Source organism: Anas acuta, chromosome 16 (genome assembly GCF_963932015.1).
Source record: "Anas acuta chromosome 16, bAnaAcu1.1, whole genome shotgun sequence".
NCBI lineage: Eukaryota > Metazoa > Chordata > Aves > Anseriformes > Anatidae > Anas > Anas acuta.
The window spans coordinates 7,957,602-7,976,488 of NC_088994.1; the positions used below are offsets into that span (position 1 = coordinate 7,957,602).

Consider the following 18,887-nt stretch of genomic DNA (forward strand, 5'->3'; position numbering starts at 1 on the left):
GCGATAAATTGACCATAAATAATACATAAATAAATAAATAAATCTTCCATTGGAGATGGAAGAGGTCGTTTCGCTCTGGGCTGACCAAAGCACTGTGCTAATGAGTTCCCTGTGCCCCCATGCTGACACGGGGCTGTCTCTCTCAGCTTGATGCGTGGTGCTTGGCTGCTGAATCTGCAGAATTCAGCCTTTGCCCTGGTTAATCCTGGACAGCTGCTGCTTTTGTAAGCAGAACATGTTGCGTGATGACAGGCTGCTTGGCCCTGGGAAGTCCCCCGGGGTACATGCCCCGCTTGCCTCCAAGGAGCTAGCTAAAGCCCCCTGCCCTTCTCAGGCTCAAGCACAGGAGGATCTCTCCTGGCTTACTCAATGCTTCCTCACGCAGACAGATGCACACCTAACCATTGCTGGGGCAGGGGTTTTGCTCATGGAGAGGGGATGATGGGCACAACCAGATAAAGGCTCACGGGAGGATTGTTTGGCTTTTGGAAGCCCCTCTCAGCCTGCTTTGTTTTCACAGATCTCTCCAGTCTTCCCATCCCCAGGAGTTGGAGGGGGTCCCTTCCCCACCACAGTATCTCCTCCAAGGCTGGGAACTTCGTGCATACTGCATCCTCCTACGCTCACTGGCCTGATAAAGTATTAACAGACATCTTGAAATTCAACACCCTAGGAAGTAGAATCATAGAGTATCCTGAGTTGGAAGGGACCCACAAGGATTATCGAGTCCAACTCCTGGCACCACACAGGTCTACCCAAAAACGCAGACCATATGACCAAGAGCATAGTCTAAATGCTTCTTAAACTCCCAACAGGCTTGGTGTCATGACTGCATCCCTGGGGAGCCTGTTCCAGTGTGTGACCACCCTCTCAGTGAAGAGCTTTTTCCTGATATCCAGCCTGAACCTCCCCTGTTGCAGCTTGACTCCATTCCCTCAGGTCCTATCACTGGTCACTGAAGAGAAGAGATCGGTGCCCACCCTTCCACTCCCCCTCATGAGGAATCTGCAGACTGTGATGAAGTCTCCCCTCAGCCTCCTCTTTTCCAGGTTGAACAGGCCAAGTGACCTCAGCTGCTCCTCGTACGCCTTCCCCTCTAGGCCCTTCACCGTGTTAGTAACCCCACTGTCCCAGAAATTCTCAGTGTCATCACCAGTTGTCTGGTCTGTGACATGATTTAACAGTGCTTGAAGACACAGCTCTACTTCACGCTTCTTGGGTTTTCTTGACCCTGCTTGGCCCAGACCAACCCAACTCTAGCCCCTACTAGTCTTATGTTTGCTGGTGAACCACACCAAATAATTTCTGTCACCTGCATATGGCTGAATCCCAGCAAGCTGCAAGCACAGCCTTTGGAAGCTTGGAAATCAATCTGGGAAGATGCAGGAAGATGCAAATGACACCTCCGTGGAGCAGACGGAGACTCTGAAACCTCATCGGTGTGCTCCATCCTCAAGAGACACTGTTTGATTTAAGGACATCCCAAGCTCCATTAAACAAAGTGATGTCCGTAAAATTCCTTTGCTGGACCAAAACTACAGATAACAAACATACCCCATGCTGTGTACTCAGCCGTAACTGCTGCAGAGCTACACCACACTGACAGCAGTTGTTATAGCTAGGGTCAGACAGCTCTAGAAAGACCACAGAAAACTTCTCTGCCAATTCCACATGAGATCCTTGCCTCACAATCAAGTCAGGGAATATCTTCCTCATGCTCCTTCCTGCCAGGGACCCACAGCTTTTTGCTGAGAGCCAAACTGATATTCCTACAGGGCTGCCTCCAGCAGCGAATTTCACAGAGCCTGCAAAGAGTACAGCCTCCTCTCTGCACCATCATGTGGACCCTGAAGGATGTGGCCTCCTGATGGAACTGTGTCCCAACAGCTGCAGCTTGCACAACTTAGCTCTCTGACTCCTTTTCTCCACTGGTCACAGCTCCACGGCAGCAGACTCCCACCAGCCATCAGCTTAATCACCAACTCTTCAAGGAGCAGGAAGAGCAAAGCAAGCATGCTCATGGTGCCAGTACCAAAATTGCTGAGCACAACGGTGCTGCCCAAACCCACTGCACTGCCTCATCCCAGCTGTTGCTGTTTTTCATACTGCCACCTTCATGTTTTCTCCTAGACCATTCCTCTGTCAGTCACCTGAGGCTCTGCAAAAATACCTTGTTTTTACAGTGCTCATCACTGAAGGATGCTCAGCTCCACTCTGCAGGCTGCCCCTTCCCCGTGGGCTTCTCAAAGTTGACCTCCCTTCTTTCAGGGCAGATGCCATGAGTTTAGTTCTCTTAGAGACCAGCACTAGAGGAATTTGCTTCCAGCCACTGAGGTACTCCTTAAAGCAGAAACCTTAAGAGGTTAAAAACTTGCCATTTAGCAACTGCAGTCACCAACAAAAATTACCAGGAGCTTCGAGGAGATCCAGAAACCAATGTCTTTTCCACGTGGTCACAGTCCTCAACAGAGGATCCTCCTCAGCTCAGGCTGGCAGCTTCTGTCCAACATAATAGTAATGAACTGCAAAGACCAAGAAACTTAGCTGGTGGGGCTGTGAGCAACTGAGGAAAAGGCAGATAAGCAACCCTCCTGTTTTCCACTCTTTCACTCTGCAGGTTTTACAATGGTGCTTGAAGTCATGCCCTGGACCTGACAGGGGCATGCTGCAGTGCAGCTCTGCCATGCTTGTGCGTCGCCATGCAGGGGCTGAAGAGGCAGAAGAGCTTATACAGAGGCAACACGTGGCTTAACCTTCTTAATCACCCATTAAAGCATGGATATAAGCATTAGCTACCTACTTACACAAGAAATGTTTCTAACCACTTTTGAAAGCATTGCAGTCAAGCCTACAATACAAGAGACCTAAGAATCCCAGAGAACCGCTAGCTAAAGTATTTATCAAAGTTAAAACTCCTAATGGAATCCCACACTCCCAACATTTTGCAGAACTTCAAAGACCAGAGCATACAGAAGCTCCACAGTGGATTATTCAGGCCACATTTATTACAGCATTTCAAGTATACAGTGATGTTACTGGTGGCTGAGAACAGCTAAGATGCAAACAATGCCAGTAGCAAAGGGTGACCTAGAACCAGCAGGCTATGTAATTCTTGTGGGAGATTAATGCTTTCTTTTCCTCTTATTTCAGCTGAAAGCATCAGACTGAAAGGTTGAGCAAGTTTGGGGATGCGGAGATCAAATATAGACATTTTTGTTTGATATCATTTAAATTGGCAACTTTCACATAGCAGAAGCTGTCTGCTATTGCATTTTTCCCTCTGCATTCCAAGGATCTAAGATAGCCAGGTGTGTCTTTTTCACCAAAAACAGACACCATTTTCCCTGGTAAGCATGGAGGCCTGCATAGGTAGGTGATTCTGGAGCCCCAGCTCAGCACTTGGAGAATTAGATCCCTGACTTTGCATAGTCACATGTGAGAACCAAGCTGTTGGACTTCTGCCAACAAGGAAGTAACACAGACTTCCACCAAAAGTACACCAAAACTATCAACTCCTTACTATAAGGCACCTCTAGGTCAGTACTCTTTTTGGGTACAGCATGAGCTGCAGCACGAGCTGTTTAGAAAAACAAGGACTACGTGGCAGCTAGACTGCAAGGTCCTCTGACAAAAACAAGGACTGTGCATGCTTCCCAAGATCTATTTCTGAAATACAGGTCCTTACAAATATTTTAGAGCAGAGACTACTCCCCCATTGATGCACAAATTCCCACGGACTAGGGAAGAATTGCACTATGAAGTGACCAACGCAAAGAGCACCCCTTTAACCAGAGATAATGCACTACATATTGAATGCGCCTCATTTGCAAGCTAGTAATTCTGCTTTTAAGATATTAGCTGCCTCAACTGTGTGTTAGTCTCTTGCATTAATTAGCACTGAGCATCTGAAGCCAGCTGAAATCAAGAATTAAATAAAAAAAATAGAATTTACATACATAACATTAAAAGTGTACCTCCAGAATGACTGTTCTTCAAGACTGCTGAGCTCTGAGGTAAATGCTGACAACTTCATAGGCCAGCAGAATGCAGGGGTGTTTCCAAACCTCCCAAACACATCTCGCAAGTTAAACGTTCATTAACCAAATTAATCACAACTCATTCTAGTGAAGTTGCTTAAAAATTTGTCTTCAAAGACAACATTTCAGCATTTGAAAATTCTGGTGAACAAATGATCCACAAGTAAAACAAAACTTATTAGAAATGGTAACGACACAGTCTGTTTAATCAAATCAGGTTTGATTACTACAGAACATGCTGAGGACAGCCACTGAACTCATATCCTGGATGCTGCAGTGCCTTCCTCCCACGTACCCTACAATCACTTTTTAAAAACCGTCTGTCTAAAGGACAACAAATGGAAGACAAGTCAGGATGTAATGACAGATTTCAAACGAAGGAGCATACATACATTAAATTAACAGATACAACCTTCAGCATACAGGCGTTTGATACTGCAGTCCCAATGGACAACAATACAGTTACTGGCTAGAGTTGCAGAAAGTTCAAAATCTGAACAGTCTTGAACTGCTTCCAAAAATTCCAATGGCTTTTTTAATAGTTCCAGTAATTAACAGGTATATAAAACGGAGATGGACTGGCTTCTCCAGCAGAAGAGTTGGGGCTCTTCCATTCTAATCATACCGCTGGTACAGAAGGGAGTTGATGTGACATCCCCAACCTTCCCACCAGTCTGCCAGAGATTATGATTTATTAAAAATCTTCTTGATTTACTGACAACTGATTTAACAGACAAAAGCTGCAGACTGTGTCAATCATAGTGGATGGCAGTGTAGAAGATTATCCAAACAACCTGTGGAGAGGAAAGGAAGGGAAAGTTGTTTTCATGCCTCCGAAAAGGGTTAAAACACAGAAAACAAGCCTTAGGCCTTGCCCTCAGCTGAGCACTGGGGACTGAATTCTAGCTTTTGAGATTGTATCAGATATATGAGGGTCACTGTACAGCACAAACGGTGGCATTCCATTTGATCGGCTTCCAGAGTGACTAACCTATCTCCAGTAAATCCATCACAGTCTCTCTAGTGATTTAGAAACACCAGCAAATCAAGCCACGAGCATATTCAGGGACTTGTGGAAGGGCAGTAACAGGGGAAAACATAAAGAACCCCAAACATCAGCTGGTATTACCTAGACCAGTTTGGGTATACCTAGATGAAACTGCTAGGACAAGGTAGCAGTGTATCTGGGACAGAGGAAGGGATGGCATAAAAGCGGTAGATGCAGAAACATGGCACTCCGTTCCCATTTCCTTTCTGACACTGAAATCCTGTGCATTAATACTGTCTTATTTCACAACCAGCAAACAACAGATTTCAGGCTTCTCTTTCCCATCAAATCTCCCTTATTAGTGGACACTAACACATCTCTTTCTACCAGATCCCCAGCTCACCTACTTTTCTTCCAGGCCTTTTTCCCAATGAAGTTTATCAACACAATTCACAAATCAAGTTAAAGCGAGACACGTTACCAGAAATAGGGCAAAAGATGTCATGAATCCTTCCTTTGTCAGCTCCCATGTCCCACCATACTCCTCCTCGTCTATCTGCTGGAAGCTACTGAAGTAGAGATACAGAACACCAGCATTGATCAGACAGAATCTGGAAGAAAGAGATTAGGAACCATCATTTTCCAGGACCCAGAATGCAGATACCCAATATACCATACAGCCACATACAAAGCATACTTTGTGCACAGCAACACAGAATCCAATTTCCTTTCATGCGCTCCTCGATCTTGAGGCTGCCAAGGGAAGAGCGTTAGGCTCTCCGCTCCATGTTAAACCCTTGTGTTAGTGTCTCATGACCACATGCCAGAGACGAGAACTGAAGGTTCCGTACCGCCCTCAGAGCCATAGCACTGGGGTTCAACTTAAGGCAAGTCTTAGCACTCTGTAGTCTGCACCAACAGTTCTGCTGCAATAGAAACAAAAAAAATGGGGCCTCCTATTTTTTCTTAGAACAGTCTGGAATTATACCAGCCCAGCTTAGGGCTGAGACAACCTGGGAAGAAGCGAGTACATTTCCTGGAAATAAAACTGTGTAGGAAAGGCAATACTGGAAGACTCACGGGTTCAAAGACTGGCAGCAAGCTGTGAGCAGCTGTTCACCTATACAGCACAGAGAAACCACGGACACAGTTCTAGAAGCTTTGAGCTTCCCATCGGACACCACATCGCTTTTATTTCTAACATTTAGCCCAGGAATTGGCTGATGTGCCTGAAGGTGTCTCATGAATTAATGGATGACTAAGTAAGGACAATGCTTCCCAACCACTCCACATCTATTACCAGGAGCAATTCAGATTTAACTGTTTGCACGTAGCTGATGAGCTCCTGTTAAAGCACCACAGCTTTATAGCATGTGTCTGTGAGTTTCAAATTTCTTTTTTTTTTTTTCCCTTAGAGACGCTCCTTCCACTTCCTTGCCATAGCTAGGGCATGCAGGACCTTGACTAGGCAGAGACATTTGCAAACCAATAGAAGCATTTACGGGAACAGGCCACTTCACAAGCCAATTGAGCTTCTTATTCCCTTCTTCCACCTCTGCCCCCCTCTAACAGGAATAAGCAAATATATTAGAAAACGGGAGAAAAAAAAAAAAACAAACAATAGTTAGGTCAAGGATAGGAAAAGAGGCTGGTGACAACGTGTTGTAATTAGTATGAAGTTCATGACAAATAACAGTCTGGAACGCGATGCTGGATTTAAGGCATGTGACAGACACAGACACTGCATTTGGCCACTCCACTGTTTATAACACAAGCTTAAAACAGACAAGAAGTAAAGTCCAAATGTGGGAAAGTACACGAGACAGAAAAGGAAATAAACCTTACATTGCTATTCCCACGAAGCCTTTCAGAGGAACTACTCCCCAGATGATTCCCAAAATAACTGCAATGATCTGCCGGAACCAGTAGATGACATCTAAAAACTCATCCTGAGGAGATAAAGCAAAATAAGTATTTTGGCATTGATTATGTTTTTCTTTTTTCTTTTTTTAAAGCCATCATATGACTGACAAGTGAAATTTTAACACCGAACACCCCTCTGTTAGAAGCTGTATATAGGGTATGGTTTAGTGGAGGACTTGTTAGCGTTAGGTCAGAGGTTGGACTCGATGATCTTGAGGTCTCTTCCAACCTAGAAGTTCTGTGATTCTGTGGTTCTGTATTCTGAGCAAATAAAGCAGTTTATGGTATCGTGCACCCCGGACATTCCAGCTCCCAGATTAAACACACGGCGTTGCCCTCTAACACACTAGCGGCAGCAACGAAGCAGCAGCTAAGGTCATTGTTTGCTGAAGACTCCATTCTGTACAAATCCATCAAAAACAACGCGTAAAACGTTGTGGGAACCTCTCAGCCTGCTGGAGCCGCTCTGGGTGCCCCAGGCCCTCTCCTACCGCTGCCAACCCCAGGCCAGGCCGTTGCTGTAACCTCCCTGGGACCCTCCCCTGGCAGCAGCAGCGCTCACCGCTGCCCTCCCGCAGCCCTGACCCCACCGCAGGGCCGCACGGCGCTGCCCCAGCCCTTCCCTCACCCCCCCCCCCCCTCACGGCCCGGGCGGGCCCCGCTCCCCCTCCCCCCTGAGGCAGCCCCCCCCATAACCCCTCACCTTGTCGTGCCAGGCGGAGTCGCTGCGCAGCGCCCTGCCCCAGGCCGAGCCGCGCGGCCCCGCTCCGCCGTCGGGCACCGCGTGCTGCTGCGGGTGCGGCGCCTCCTCCCTGCGCCGCCCGCCGCTCATCGCACACCGGGCACCGGCACCGCCACCGCCACCACACCGACCGGCCCGGAAGCGGCCGCCGCGCGCCCCTCAGCCGCCAATCAGGGAGCGGAGGGAGAGGCACGTGATGGCTCGGGACACGCCCCCCGCTGTACGGCGCGGGAAGGGGGTCAGCGCGCGGCGCGGAGCTCGCTGGGCGCGGGGCGGGGCTGAAGGGGGCGGGGCTAAAGGGGGCGGGGCCTGCGGCTGGGGCACAGCCCCAGAGACACAGGGCGGGGGGGGAGGGGGGGGAGCTGCCAGGAGACAGGGAGCTGGGGGTGGTGGTGGGCAGTGGGCTGGGTATGAGCCAGCAGTGTGCTCAGGGGGGCAAGGCCAACGGCATCCTGGCTTGTATCAGAAGCAGTGTGGCCAGCAGGGCTAGGGAGGTGATCGTCCCCCTGTACTCGGCTCTGGTGAGGCCGCACCTCGAGTGCTGTGCTCAGTTTTGGGCCCCTCGCTACAAGAAGGACATGGAGGTGCTTGAGCGGGTCCAAAGAAGGGCGACGAAGCTGGTGAGGGGCCTGGAGAACAAGTGTTTTGAGGAATGTCTGAGGGAGCTGGGCTTGTTCAGCCTGGAGAAGAGGAGGCTCAGGGGTGACCTTATTGCTCTGTATAAGTACATTAAAGGAGGCTGTAGCGAGGTGGGGGTTGGCCTGTTCTCCCACGTGCCTGGTGACAGGACGAGGGGGAATGGGCTAAAGTTGTGCCAGGGGAGGTTTAGGTTGGATGTTAGGAAGAACTTCTTTACCGAAAGGGTTGTGAGGCACTGGAACAGGCTGCCCAGGGAGGTGGTGGAGTCACCATCCCTGGAAGTCTTCAAAAGCCGTTTAGATGTAGAGCTTAGGGATATGGTTTAGTGGGGACTGTTAGCGTTAGGTCAGAGGTTGGACTCGATGATCTTGAGGTCTCTTCCAACCTAGAAACTCTGTGATTCTGTGACCCTTGTCACATTAGCAGGGAGGTAACACCCAGTGGAGGGGGGTCATTGCTGTATCTCCCACAGCAGCTTTTGTATCTGATCCCCACTATGGCAGAGTCCTTTGCTGAGGGGCCAGGGCTCACATATCCTGCCCTGTCCTTGCTGCCCTTGGGGTTCCTCAGGTGTTTGGGACATGGCAGCCTGCTCTGTGCCCTCACCCTGTGATAGAGATGGTCACGGAGCACAGCGGGAGCGATGAGGGACACCACAGCTCATCTCTTCCAGGACTTCAGGCTGCGTCCTGTGTGCTGAGTCTCAGCATCCCCAGCTTCATGCTCCTGCCCCATGCCGCTTTGCCAAGGCAGAAGCATTTACATGATGATGAAATGCCTGGATCAGGGAACAGATCTAAACTGACATGCTAAAAAACTGTATTTTTACCCCATCTCCATTCCCTGACCTGCTGCTCAGAGAGAAAACCAAGTGAAATTATGGCTTGAAAGAACAAGGAGGATGCAGAAGAGAGGTGACACAAGATAGTGTGGAGGAACAAACACGCTCCCTGCTAAGGGACACGAGTTGGCAGAGGAAGAGTACACAGGGAGCACTGAGAGGAGTAAGGGGAAGGTGGGAAGGGTTGGAAGGGATGAAGGAGAGTCCTGCAGGTGTTCCAGCAGCAGTTCCCTATGTGCACGCAGCTGCAGAGGCTGCAAAGCGTGCGAGGAGCTGCCACGTCCAGTATCCTGCTCCATCGCTGCCCCCAGCCTCTCTGCCTCCTGAGACCGTGTTCTCTCTTTCTCTCTTTCCTTTTTTTTTTTTTTTTTTTTCCCTTTCCTTCCTTTTCTTTAAAAGGCAAACTCCGTGGGAAAGCCCCGGACGGAGCTCAGGCTCAGCGCAGACTCCGCGCAGCCCTGCGCTCTGCTGGGCTCCCTGCAGATGGATGCCCCACATCAGGGTGAACTTTTCCACCACTGCTCGTGGCAGCGATCCCCGTGCGTTGCCCCGGGCCGTCCCTCGCCACGCTGAGCAGCCCCCGAGGTGCACGGACCCCGCTGCGGGCGGTGTCGCCCAAACCCTCCCCCAGCTGGGGACCGGGGAGGGCGAATCCCCCTCGGAAACGTTCCCAAATCCCCCCTGTGCCACCGCTCGGCTGCGGGCAGAGCTCTGCCCCCCACCATGCGCGAACCCCCCGGGCTCGCCGTCGGGGACCCCACGGCACCGGCGGCCGCTCCGTGCCCGCGGAGCTGAGCAGGACCGGGGCGGGGGGCGGCCGCTGAGAGGGGACCGAGACCCGCGACCCCCGGCCCCGGCAGCACAGCACCGCGTGGGTTTGGTCCCCCACAGCCTCCTGCTCCCAGGGGTGCCCCCCCCAGGAGCCCCCCCCGTCCGTACAAGGCCGGCAGCGCGGCCCCTCCGCCCCGGCCCCGCCGCATTTTTCTGCCTTGTATGGCCCGAGCCGGGCCGGCCGGGGCGGGACGAGGGGCCCGGCACCGCCCCGGTCGCCCTCCAGCACCTAGGGCCGAGCCACCGGCCGGTCCCGGGCAGAGCAGCGCCGCCCGCCCCGCAGTGCCCCCGCTCCGGCACAGGTGAGGCTCGGGCATCGCCCGTCGGGGGGCGGCCGTCGGGGGGCGGCTCCCCCCTGCCCCCGGCTCCGAGCTCCGGAGAGCTTTGGGCAGCCCCGACGGGGCGGGAGGGACCGGGAGGGAGCCGGGGCTGCCCTCGATGCTGCAGCCCCGACGGGGCGGGAGGCGGCTCGGGAGGGACGCGGAGGGCCGGGGAGGGGGCAGCCGGGGGATGGGGGGCGAGGAGGCTGCAGGAGAAGCCCCGGGGGCCGGCAGGCGGGGAGCCACTCGCCCCGGGGACCCTGCTCGGGGTGTCCCAGCCGGGGGAGGCGAGGGACGGCGCTGAGCAAAGCTCCCGGGCACTGCGGTGACCTGCCCGGGCTGCCAGAGCTGCAGGAGCTGATCCGTGCAGCCTGAGCGAGGCTCCCCCTGCCTCCTTGAAGTGGGAGCTGTTGCTGGCTGGATCTGCTGCTTTCCCCCCCGCAAGTCTTCACCCAGGGCCAGGGGCAGGATCCAGATGCATGCATGACACTCCAGAGATGTCCCAAGTGACCTGCGAGCGACTTGAGGCAATAAACTGTTGGGAGGCAGAAAAGCTTTATTTAGCTCTTTTCCCTCAGATGCAGAGGAACTTTGTGTCTTACGTAGTTTTGCCTGTGAAAACTCGAGGTCCTCTTGGCTTCTTCCGCTCAGCTGCTTCCCTCCGTGCATGCCTTTTCGGTACAAAGTGTTATGAAGGTGATAAAAACCAGGGAGGTTCTTAAGCATCGACGTGTAAAAGAAAGCAGTGGCTGCAGCAGCATTCTTTGGAATGGAACATCCCGAAGTGTCAACAAGCAGCGCTGCTTACCAAAGATGGTTGGTTTCTTCGGTCACTTGAATTTTTTCCTCTCGTCACTGGCAGGCTCTGGGTTGCTGTAGGAGGAGTTTGCGGTCACCTCCCCCTCTGACGTCCAGAGGCCAGATTCTCCCACCCAGGTGAGCCCCTTCATTCCCCTAGGAGAATGTCAAAGCCAGCCCAGGGCACATGATGCTGGTGGCCAAAGGCCACAAAGGCTTCCAGCCCCGCGCTCCCACGACACCCTCTGCATCACCCTCCTGATGCTCACAGGCATGGTGATGCCCTTGTCCCCTAAATGCAGTGGGAAGGAGCTGGCCCAGAAACCGTGCTGTTCTCTCTTACCCCAAAATCTTCAGAGTTACAGAAGCCTCCAGCCCTTCGTGTTCTGCCAGAGGAGCCGAGCAGTGCCTGGCGCTGCCGGGCTGGCGGAGAGGGACAGGGCTTCAGGGCTCTTCCCCTGCTGCTACCCAGCCCCAGAGCCTCTGTGTCCTGTCGGGTCACTGTGGGGACCTTGTCCCTGTGCCCTTGGCTCTGTCTCTTCAACACCTGCCTGCTCCGTTCACACTTACATCCTGCTCACTGGCATTAGTGCTGGTGGCTGCAATTGGTCTGGGGGACACAGCCCGGGACTCAGGTTCTGCTTTCCCCATGCTCCGAGCTCTCTTTTCCCCACCCATCTGTGTTACGATCTCCCTTATCGCTCTCTACAACTGCCTGAAAGGAAGGTGTGGGGAGCTGGGGGGCGGCCTCTGCTCACAGGTAACTGATAGGACCAGAGGGAATGGCCTCAAGTTGTGCCAGGGGAGGCTCAGGTTGGAAATGAGGAGACATTTCTGCTCAGAAAGAGCAGTCAGGCACTGGGACAGGTTGCCCAGGGAGGTGGTGGAGTCCCCGTCCCTGGGGGTGTTCAAGAAGAGGTTGGACGTGGTGCTGAGGGACATGGTTTAGGGGGTGACAGTGGTGGTAGGGGGATGGTTGGACCAGATGGTCTTGGAGGGCTTTTCCAACCTGAATGATTCAATGATTCTAAGGCCATAAAGAAGAGCCCGTCTCTGTTCCAGCCACGCCAAGTGGTGCAGGAGGATCCTGCTGCAGCTCCTGGGCTCACCCTGGCACTGCCCCCCCAGGCAGCTCTGCAGTGAGGACAGAGCTGAGCAATGCTAAATCCCAGGGCTAGTGGGAGAAAAAGGCTGTTCTAACAGCAGGGAAGATGGGCTGCTCACTGCTCATTCCCCCAGCATACTTACCTGTCGCTAAACGTGTTCTGGCTTGCTGCTACTTGCAGCTAACCTTGGGAAGAGTCTTGGGGCAGAGATTTAACCACGGTCTTTCAAAGAGCCCAGCATTTATCCCCGCAGGGATGTCCTGTGGAACAGTTCAGGCTGTTTGCATTGCCCTTCCCCCTACCCTATAAAGCCTGACCAAAAGCATCCAGCAGATGTACATCGTGCATCTGGGTGCCGGGATGTTGTGGAGATGACGTCCTTCCCTCTCTAGCTATGCTGGAGATCTTGCAGCAGCCCCGTGCAGAGCGGGAGCCTTGTCAGCACTTCCAGAGAGAGCTCCTGCAGCTGTCTGCCCAGCCTTGGAGGAGCCACCCTTGGGAAATGGGGCACCCAGCACACACGTAGACAACGTTGTGTTTGTACCACACGGCCTCAAGGCATCACAAGCAGCCGGGCTGTGCTGCAGCTGCGAGGTGGAGATCCCTCCTGGCAGCACCGAGATGTGCCTTTGGCTTGTCCTGCCCTCCCCAGCATGGTCAGGAAACGGCAGCAGGGTGAAATTCCTTGCAGTTTCCCAGCGAGGAAATGTATGGTGGCTTGTTTTACCGATAACAGCGAGCCGTGGCTCTTTCTCTTTAAACCTGCAACTATTTAATAACTTTTCAAGGCAGCCCCGTGGCTGCAGGGATGGCGCTTGGCTGCAGAGGGAGCAGAAGGACACGGGGGCAAGGGCAGGGGGCTGGAGGAGCAGGACCTATCCTGTGTTTTTTCTTTTTGCTGAGGAAAAGCTGGGTGCTCAGACTGCCTGAGCCTGCCTGAGGCCACTGAGGCATGCAGGACATTGTGGCCGGGCCACCAAACAGTCTGGCCGTGGGGCTTTTTGGCCAGCCAGAGCCCTGCAGCCGGGCCCTGGAGCTGTGTGCAGAGCCATCGAGCCTCCAGCAGGGCATGGATCGCCCGCGGCACATCGGGCCTGGCTGCAAATCACTTCTGCCTCCTGGCAGGGGTGCTTTTCCCTGCACCCAGCCAAAAAAAAAGTCCCTTTCCAAGTCCCAGCTGGCTCCTAGGAGTTTTGCTAAAAAGAGAAATAAAATGAGGAGCTGAGCTTGTCCTTGGGACCAAGCATCTTTCCAGGGAATGTTTTGGATCAAACAGCAGAATCGAACAGCAAAACCATGGGCTGCCCAAATCGCGCTTAATCCCCCTAAACAAGAACCATCTCTCAGGGGAGCGTGCCAAGCTGTGCTCATGCTCACTGGTCACAGCTGGGGCAGGGTAAATATCTTGATAACGCTAGCTCCTGCGGTGAGAGCAAAGCTCCTGTTTATTTCTCGAGTCTTCTGCTAATAATTCTGCTAATAGCTCCCTGTGTTTTGGAAGCTCAGCGCTGGCTGAGCTGCAGCAATGCCGTGTACCGGCACCAGAGCTTTTATTGCTGGCTCTGGCCGGTGCAGCAGGTTAAGGTGAACCACGCTGCTCAGCTGAATTTCCTTGCACTGGGCTGATGCCCGCGCATGCTGGTGTTTGGCAGGGTACACGGGCAAGGGCTGTGCCACTGCAAGGAGCTTTGTGGTGCAGCGGGGCAGGGGAAGAAGTGGGCAGGAGGGCTACGGGGCTGTTGTCTGCCCACACAGCCGTGGGCATGCCGTGGCTCTTTGGTGGTGCTGCTTTCCTCAGCAGGCTGGTGGCAAATGCCTGGGAAAGGATCAAAGGTTTGGGGGCGATCTGGGGTGATTTCACGAGTGGCGGTAGGTGCTGGGTGCCAGCCAGAGCAGGCAAAGGTGGTGGTGGGCAGGGAGATGGGGGCAGTGGCATTTCCATCCCAGTGCCTGCAGCCACCGGGGCTCCTTCCCATGGAGCCCAGCCAGGGGAACCTGGGGGCTGCAGCTGGGGGGGGGGAAAGGGCAGGCTGGGGGGGCTGTGTGCTCCTACCCCAACAAAGGAGGGGTAGCAGGGAGTGAAGAGATGACAGAGTGAAGCAGGGAAATGGCTGGAAGGCAGGCACAGCCTGGGAAGGGCTCGCAGGAGCTGTGCAGCTGTGAGAAAAGGCTGCTCGCTCTGTCAGCCGGGCAGGATGCTCCCTGTAACACACAACGGTTACAGGAATACTCTGCTCTTCACCTGAGGAACCTCATTCACAGTCTGTTAACTCTGACTCCCCACCCTGCAGCAGGCATGGGCTCCCTGCCCCAGATGGGGAAACTGAGGCACGGGGCTTTCTGTGAGTTAGAATTGACCACGGGCAAAATTCAAAAATCTGAGCAGCATCTCTGTTGTGGCCACTGTCTCTGTTGTCACCCCGGGCTTTCTCCCAGGGCCATGCTGAGCTGGCAGCAACTGGAAGTGTCCTTGTGCCAGGCTTGTCCCTGACAGCTGCTTGCTGAGTTTCACTTAACGGGATTTGGCTGGGAGAGCTTTGAGCATCCTCATCCTGGGTAACGCCAGAGGCAGCCACAACCTGTGGGAATCAGGGCTGGGTCCCCAGCACCATGGTGCAAGGTCTTAAATATTGAGCCTGGCAGCGTGGACGGTGACACCAAACCATTGCTCAGGGGCTCAGGTGCTATCTCTGATCGTCCTCGCTGCTGGGAAATGGCTCTTTGCTTCACCCGGACACTATTCCTGCTGGGAAGGTGGTGGCTGTCCCCTTTGCCATCCCCTCTGGGCCATGTATTTCCCTGTCTGAGTTCCCCCTGGGTCTATCTTTTCGTCCTGTGGATCCACTGTTCCCTTCCTGCCCTCCCAGCCCGCTCCCTTCTCGTGCTGCTCATCGCCTGCAACAACCTCACAGCTCCTCTGAATCCTCCTGCCCTCAGCTGCTTCCTTGTGACCCCCCCTGGGTGTTCCCCTCCCCGCATTTCGGGGTTCCTCGAGGAGCAGGGCTGGAGCTGGGGTGAGGGGGGAGGGCAGGGAAGCGGCGGCACGCGAGGAATGCGCCCGCAGCCGATAACCCCTGGCTCTGGCTCAGCCCCCAGCCCGGCAAGGCACCGGTTGCTCACCCCAGGGCAGCCTCCAGGAGGGGGGGGGGCTGCCCCAAAACCCAAGGCAGCACCTAGAAAGCACCCTTGGGTGCCCTCACAGACCAAACCCAATGCGGCGTTGGGTTCACCATCGTTCTCTGCAACCGGGATGAAGGGGACGGGCAGCACGTGGGTGTGGGGGCTGAGGGTGTGGGGAGCTCTGCCCGCAGCCTGTGGGGACAGCCCTGGGACGTGCTGGGAAGGGGGACAGGGAGAGCTGCCTGCTCGTGGGACTTCCCAGGGGACTGAGCAGAGCCTGAGTCTCACCTGTCCCTGTGCTCCGATCTGTGACCATGTCCTGCCTGCAGGTACCCCCCCAGCCACCAAGATGTCCAGCAAACGTGCCAAAGCCAAGACCACCAAGAAGCGCCCGCAGCGCGCCACCTCCAATGTCTTCGCCATGTTTGATCAGTCCCAGATCCAGGAGTTCAAGGAAGCCTTCAACATGATCGACCAGAATCGCGATGGGTTCATCGACAAGGAGGATCTGCACGACATGCTGGCTTCCATGGGTGAGGAGACCCTGTCCTGGTCCCCGGCCGACCCCTCGGCCCCTTTGCTCGTAACGGCCAGCAGGGACTGCTGCTGGGGGCACACGGTGCCATGCGAGGAGCCCCGGTCACTGCCTGTGTTGAGGAGCCACTGTTGGGGTGGTGTTGGGGCACAGCCCTCCTGCTTTGGGGCTGTTTGATGCTGTAAAAATGGGCAACTTGCTCTGCTGGTGCTAGCTGACCTTAGAAAGTGCATTTATGGAGGTATTTAAGGACAGCAGCCTCGGCTGTTGCTCTTAGAGCCATGTTCACCGGTCAGGAAAAGCTCCCTGCTGCCTCAGCACCACACCGCAAGGTCTGGCACCCGTTGGCACGGTGGCCAGACCCCTTCTGAAGGTACTGCCTGCGAGAGAAAGATCTCAGAGCAGAGGGGACATGCACTGAGGGGCCCATAGGCGTTAAGGCTGCACTCAGCTTAGCCCAAACTGTGCCTGGGACATCCCAGCACTGCCTCTGCCATGGGGTCGTGCGGAGAGGGGCCGGGGACGGCGTGGGGAGAGGTGCTGAGGCAGCAGACGTGGGTGCTGCAGAAACCACTGCTCGTGGCGTGGGTGAATGAAAAGGTGTTTGGGGGTGGGGGGGCTGACTTTGGGGATGGGATGGGGGCTGCCCACACCCACCCCCCCACCTGTGCCCGGCAGGGAAGAACCCCACCGACGAGTACCTGGAAGGCATGATGAGCGAGGCACCAGGGCCCATCAACTTCACCATGTTCCTCACCATGTTTGGGGAGAAGCTGAACGGCACCGACCCGGAGGACGTCATCCGCAACGCCTTCGCCTGCTTCGACGAGGAGGCATCAGGTACGGGGCAAAGCTCTGGGGAGAGCCCCCAGGCAGCTCTGGAGCAGTGTGGGGCATGGCCTCAGGTGCAGGGCTGGGAGCGGGACAGCAGGGAGCCTCCAGGGGAGGCAGTGAAGGTCCCCGGCCACCCCTCTGGCCTCCCGTGCTGACGCAGTCCCTGCTGTCCCCGCAGGGTTCATTCACGAGGACCATCTGCGTGAGCTGCTGACCACCATGGGGGACAGGTTCACCGACGAGGAGGTGGATGAGATGTACCGGGAGGCGCCCATCGACAAGAAGGGCAACTTCAACTACGTGGAGTTCACCCGCATTCTGAAGCACGGGGCCAAGGACAAAGACGATTAGTGCCGAGAGCCGCTCCCTGCCTCCTGTGCATGCTGCCCAGCCCCTGCCCCCTCGCTGCCCAGCCCCACAGCAGGCTTCCCCTCACCCAGGACGTCACCCTGCTCCATGTCATGCCGATGCTGGCGCGTGGCACCGTGCCCTTGCTGGAGGAACACTCCCCTCACTGTGCCGTTGCGTGCGCATCCGTCCTTCCCCATCGCCTCTCATTGCCTGCAGGCTCAGCCCCCAGGACCCAGCCAGGCTCCATCCCCACCCAGCAGCTGCTCTCCCCGTGGAGCAGGGGGGGGTCCTAGGGCAGGGGCGAGCAGCCCAGGTGAGCACCGGCCGGTGGGGATTTTGGCTGGCTCAAACCAGTGCAGTCCAGGGGACCTGATGCAGAAAGAAGCTCTCCCTTTACCTCCCACACTCCCTTCCTTTAGGAAAGAAAAAGAAGAACACTTTTGTTTCCCCATCTATGTCTGTTTTATGGCTTTAGAGCCTGTAATTTGAGGGGGTCAGAAAGCTGAAGCAGCCTATAAAGTCTGATGGTGTAACACAACACGGTGCTGTGTGGCTCCCTCCCTGACCAGCACAGCCCTGGTGCTGTGCCACTCAGATTTGGGGCTGAGGGCCACTTGTGCCTCTGGCTCCCACACAACATCCCCCAGCATCTGCCCTTGCCCACCGGGGTCTCCTCCTGACGACACCCTGTTTCAAACCGAATCATTTCCAACCTCTCTGTGCAAAATTGGCTTAAGCATCATTTTCTGCCTTTGCTGATAGTTGTGCTTTGGGACAGGCAGAGGAAAGGGACTGAGATAAAAGGGTGGAATCCTCCCCTCTCCTCTCTGCTCTGCTCCTCTCCTCTCCTCCCCTCTCCTCAAGCACCCAGCATCATCCCATGCCCACTGCCAACACCCCTGTTTAAGCCAGGACTGCTGGGGCAGCACGGTCCCTGCACTGCCAGCCCTTCCTCAGCAGTCAGCTTTGTTGTGCTGTTTGTCCCAGTGGTTTGATTAATTAACACCATCCTGACACAGCGGGAGGGGATAAGGGGGTTCCCACATTGCTGGAGGTCACTCCACCTCCATCCCTTCAAAGGCTGAGGAGGGAAATGTGATGACAAACCCAGAGAGCCTGGCGAGGTGGTGCCCAGGGCACAGCTGCCAGAAGAGCTCAGATGGGGCTGGTGGCGCCCCAGGAACATGTGGAGCTGGGGCTGGCACTCCCCTACCCCAGACCTGCCAGGCCTGGGGCCGTGTCCTCGCCTGGGACATGGCCCATGGTCTGAGAGCTTGTCCTCGGTTCCTGGTGCTTCTGCTTCCCAGGCACTGCCAATGCAAGGAAGCAGAAGCTGTATTATCGGGGCACAGAGAGGGGAGAGGGCAGGCCAAGCTCTCCCAGGGGGTCTCGTGCTCTGCAGCAGCAGCCAGGTACAAGCCCACCTCCAGGCTCACAAAGCAAAGCTGGGCACTGTTTATTCCCTAATGCTTTGCATACTGGGGAAAAACATGCAGTCCTCCCACTTGCAAAGCAAAGTCCCAGGCCTGAAGGCTGCTGAAAGGCAGGATGCTTTTAAAAAGCTTCTTCACTGAGCTTTATGGCAAAGCAGACATCTCACAGACATCACAGGGCCAACGGCTCCATCCACTCACAGGTCTGATCTCAGAGCTGATTTTCAGAAGATATCCCTCAACCCTGATGCCAGCAAAGTAGAGAAACCTTGTTAGTGGACACAGGGGTGTGTGTGGGAAGAATAAATCTGTGCTTTGCAAGGTGCCATCCCGCCTCCCCTGGCTGCTGGAGCTCCTTGCAGGTGGAGCACACGGAGATGAGGCTGCCA

General features: G+C 54.8%; 2 protein-coding genes across 2 annotated transcripts; one reads left to right on the top strand and one right to left on the bottom strand.

Moving 5' to 3' along the window:
* Positions 1-4,212: 4,212 nt before the first annotated feature.
* Positions 4,213-7,866, bottom strand: RAB5IF (RAB5 interacting factor). The gene is made up of 4 exons (XM_068700365.1): positions 7,652-7,866; positions 6,871-6,974; positions 5,507-5,636; positions 4,213-4,831 (listed from the first exon to the last, which is right to left on the bottom strand). The coding sequence occupies exons 1-4, from the start codon at positions 7,778-7,780 to the stop codon at positions 4,790-4,792; spliced, it is 405 nt and encodes a 134-aa protein (XP_068556466.1). The 5' UTR covers positions 7,781-7,866; the 3' UTR covers positions 4,213-4,789.
* A 2,313-nt stretch (positions 7,867-10,179) lies between these two features.
* MYL9 (myosin light chain 9) lies at positions 10,180-17,603 on the top strand. The gene is made up of 5 exons (XM_068700188.1): positions 10,180-10,303; positions 11,184-11,257; positions 15,675-15,878; positions 16,559-16,720; positions 16,893-17,603. Exons 3-5 carry the CDS (start codon positions 15,695-15,697, stop codon positions 17,063-17,065), a joined length of 519 nt encoding a protein of 172 aa, XP_068556289.1. The 5' UTR covers positions 10,180-10,303; positions 11,184-11,257; positions 15,675-15,694; the 3' UTR covers positions 17,066-17,603.
* Positions 17,604-18,887: the final 1,284 nt, after the last annotated feature.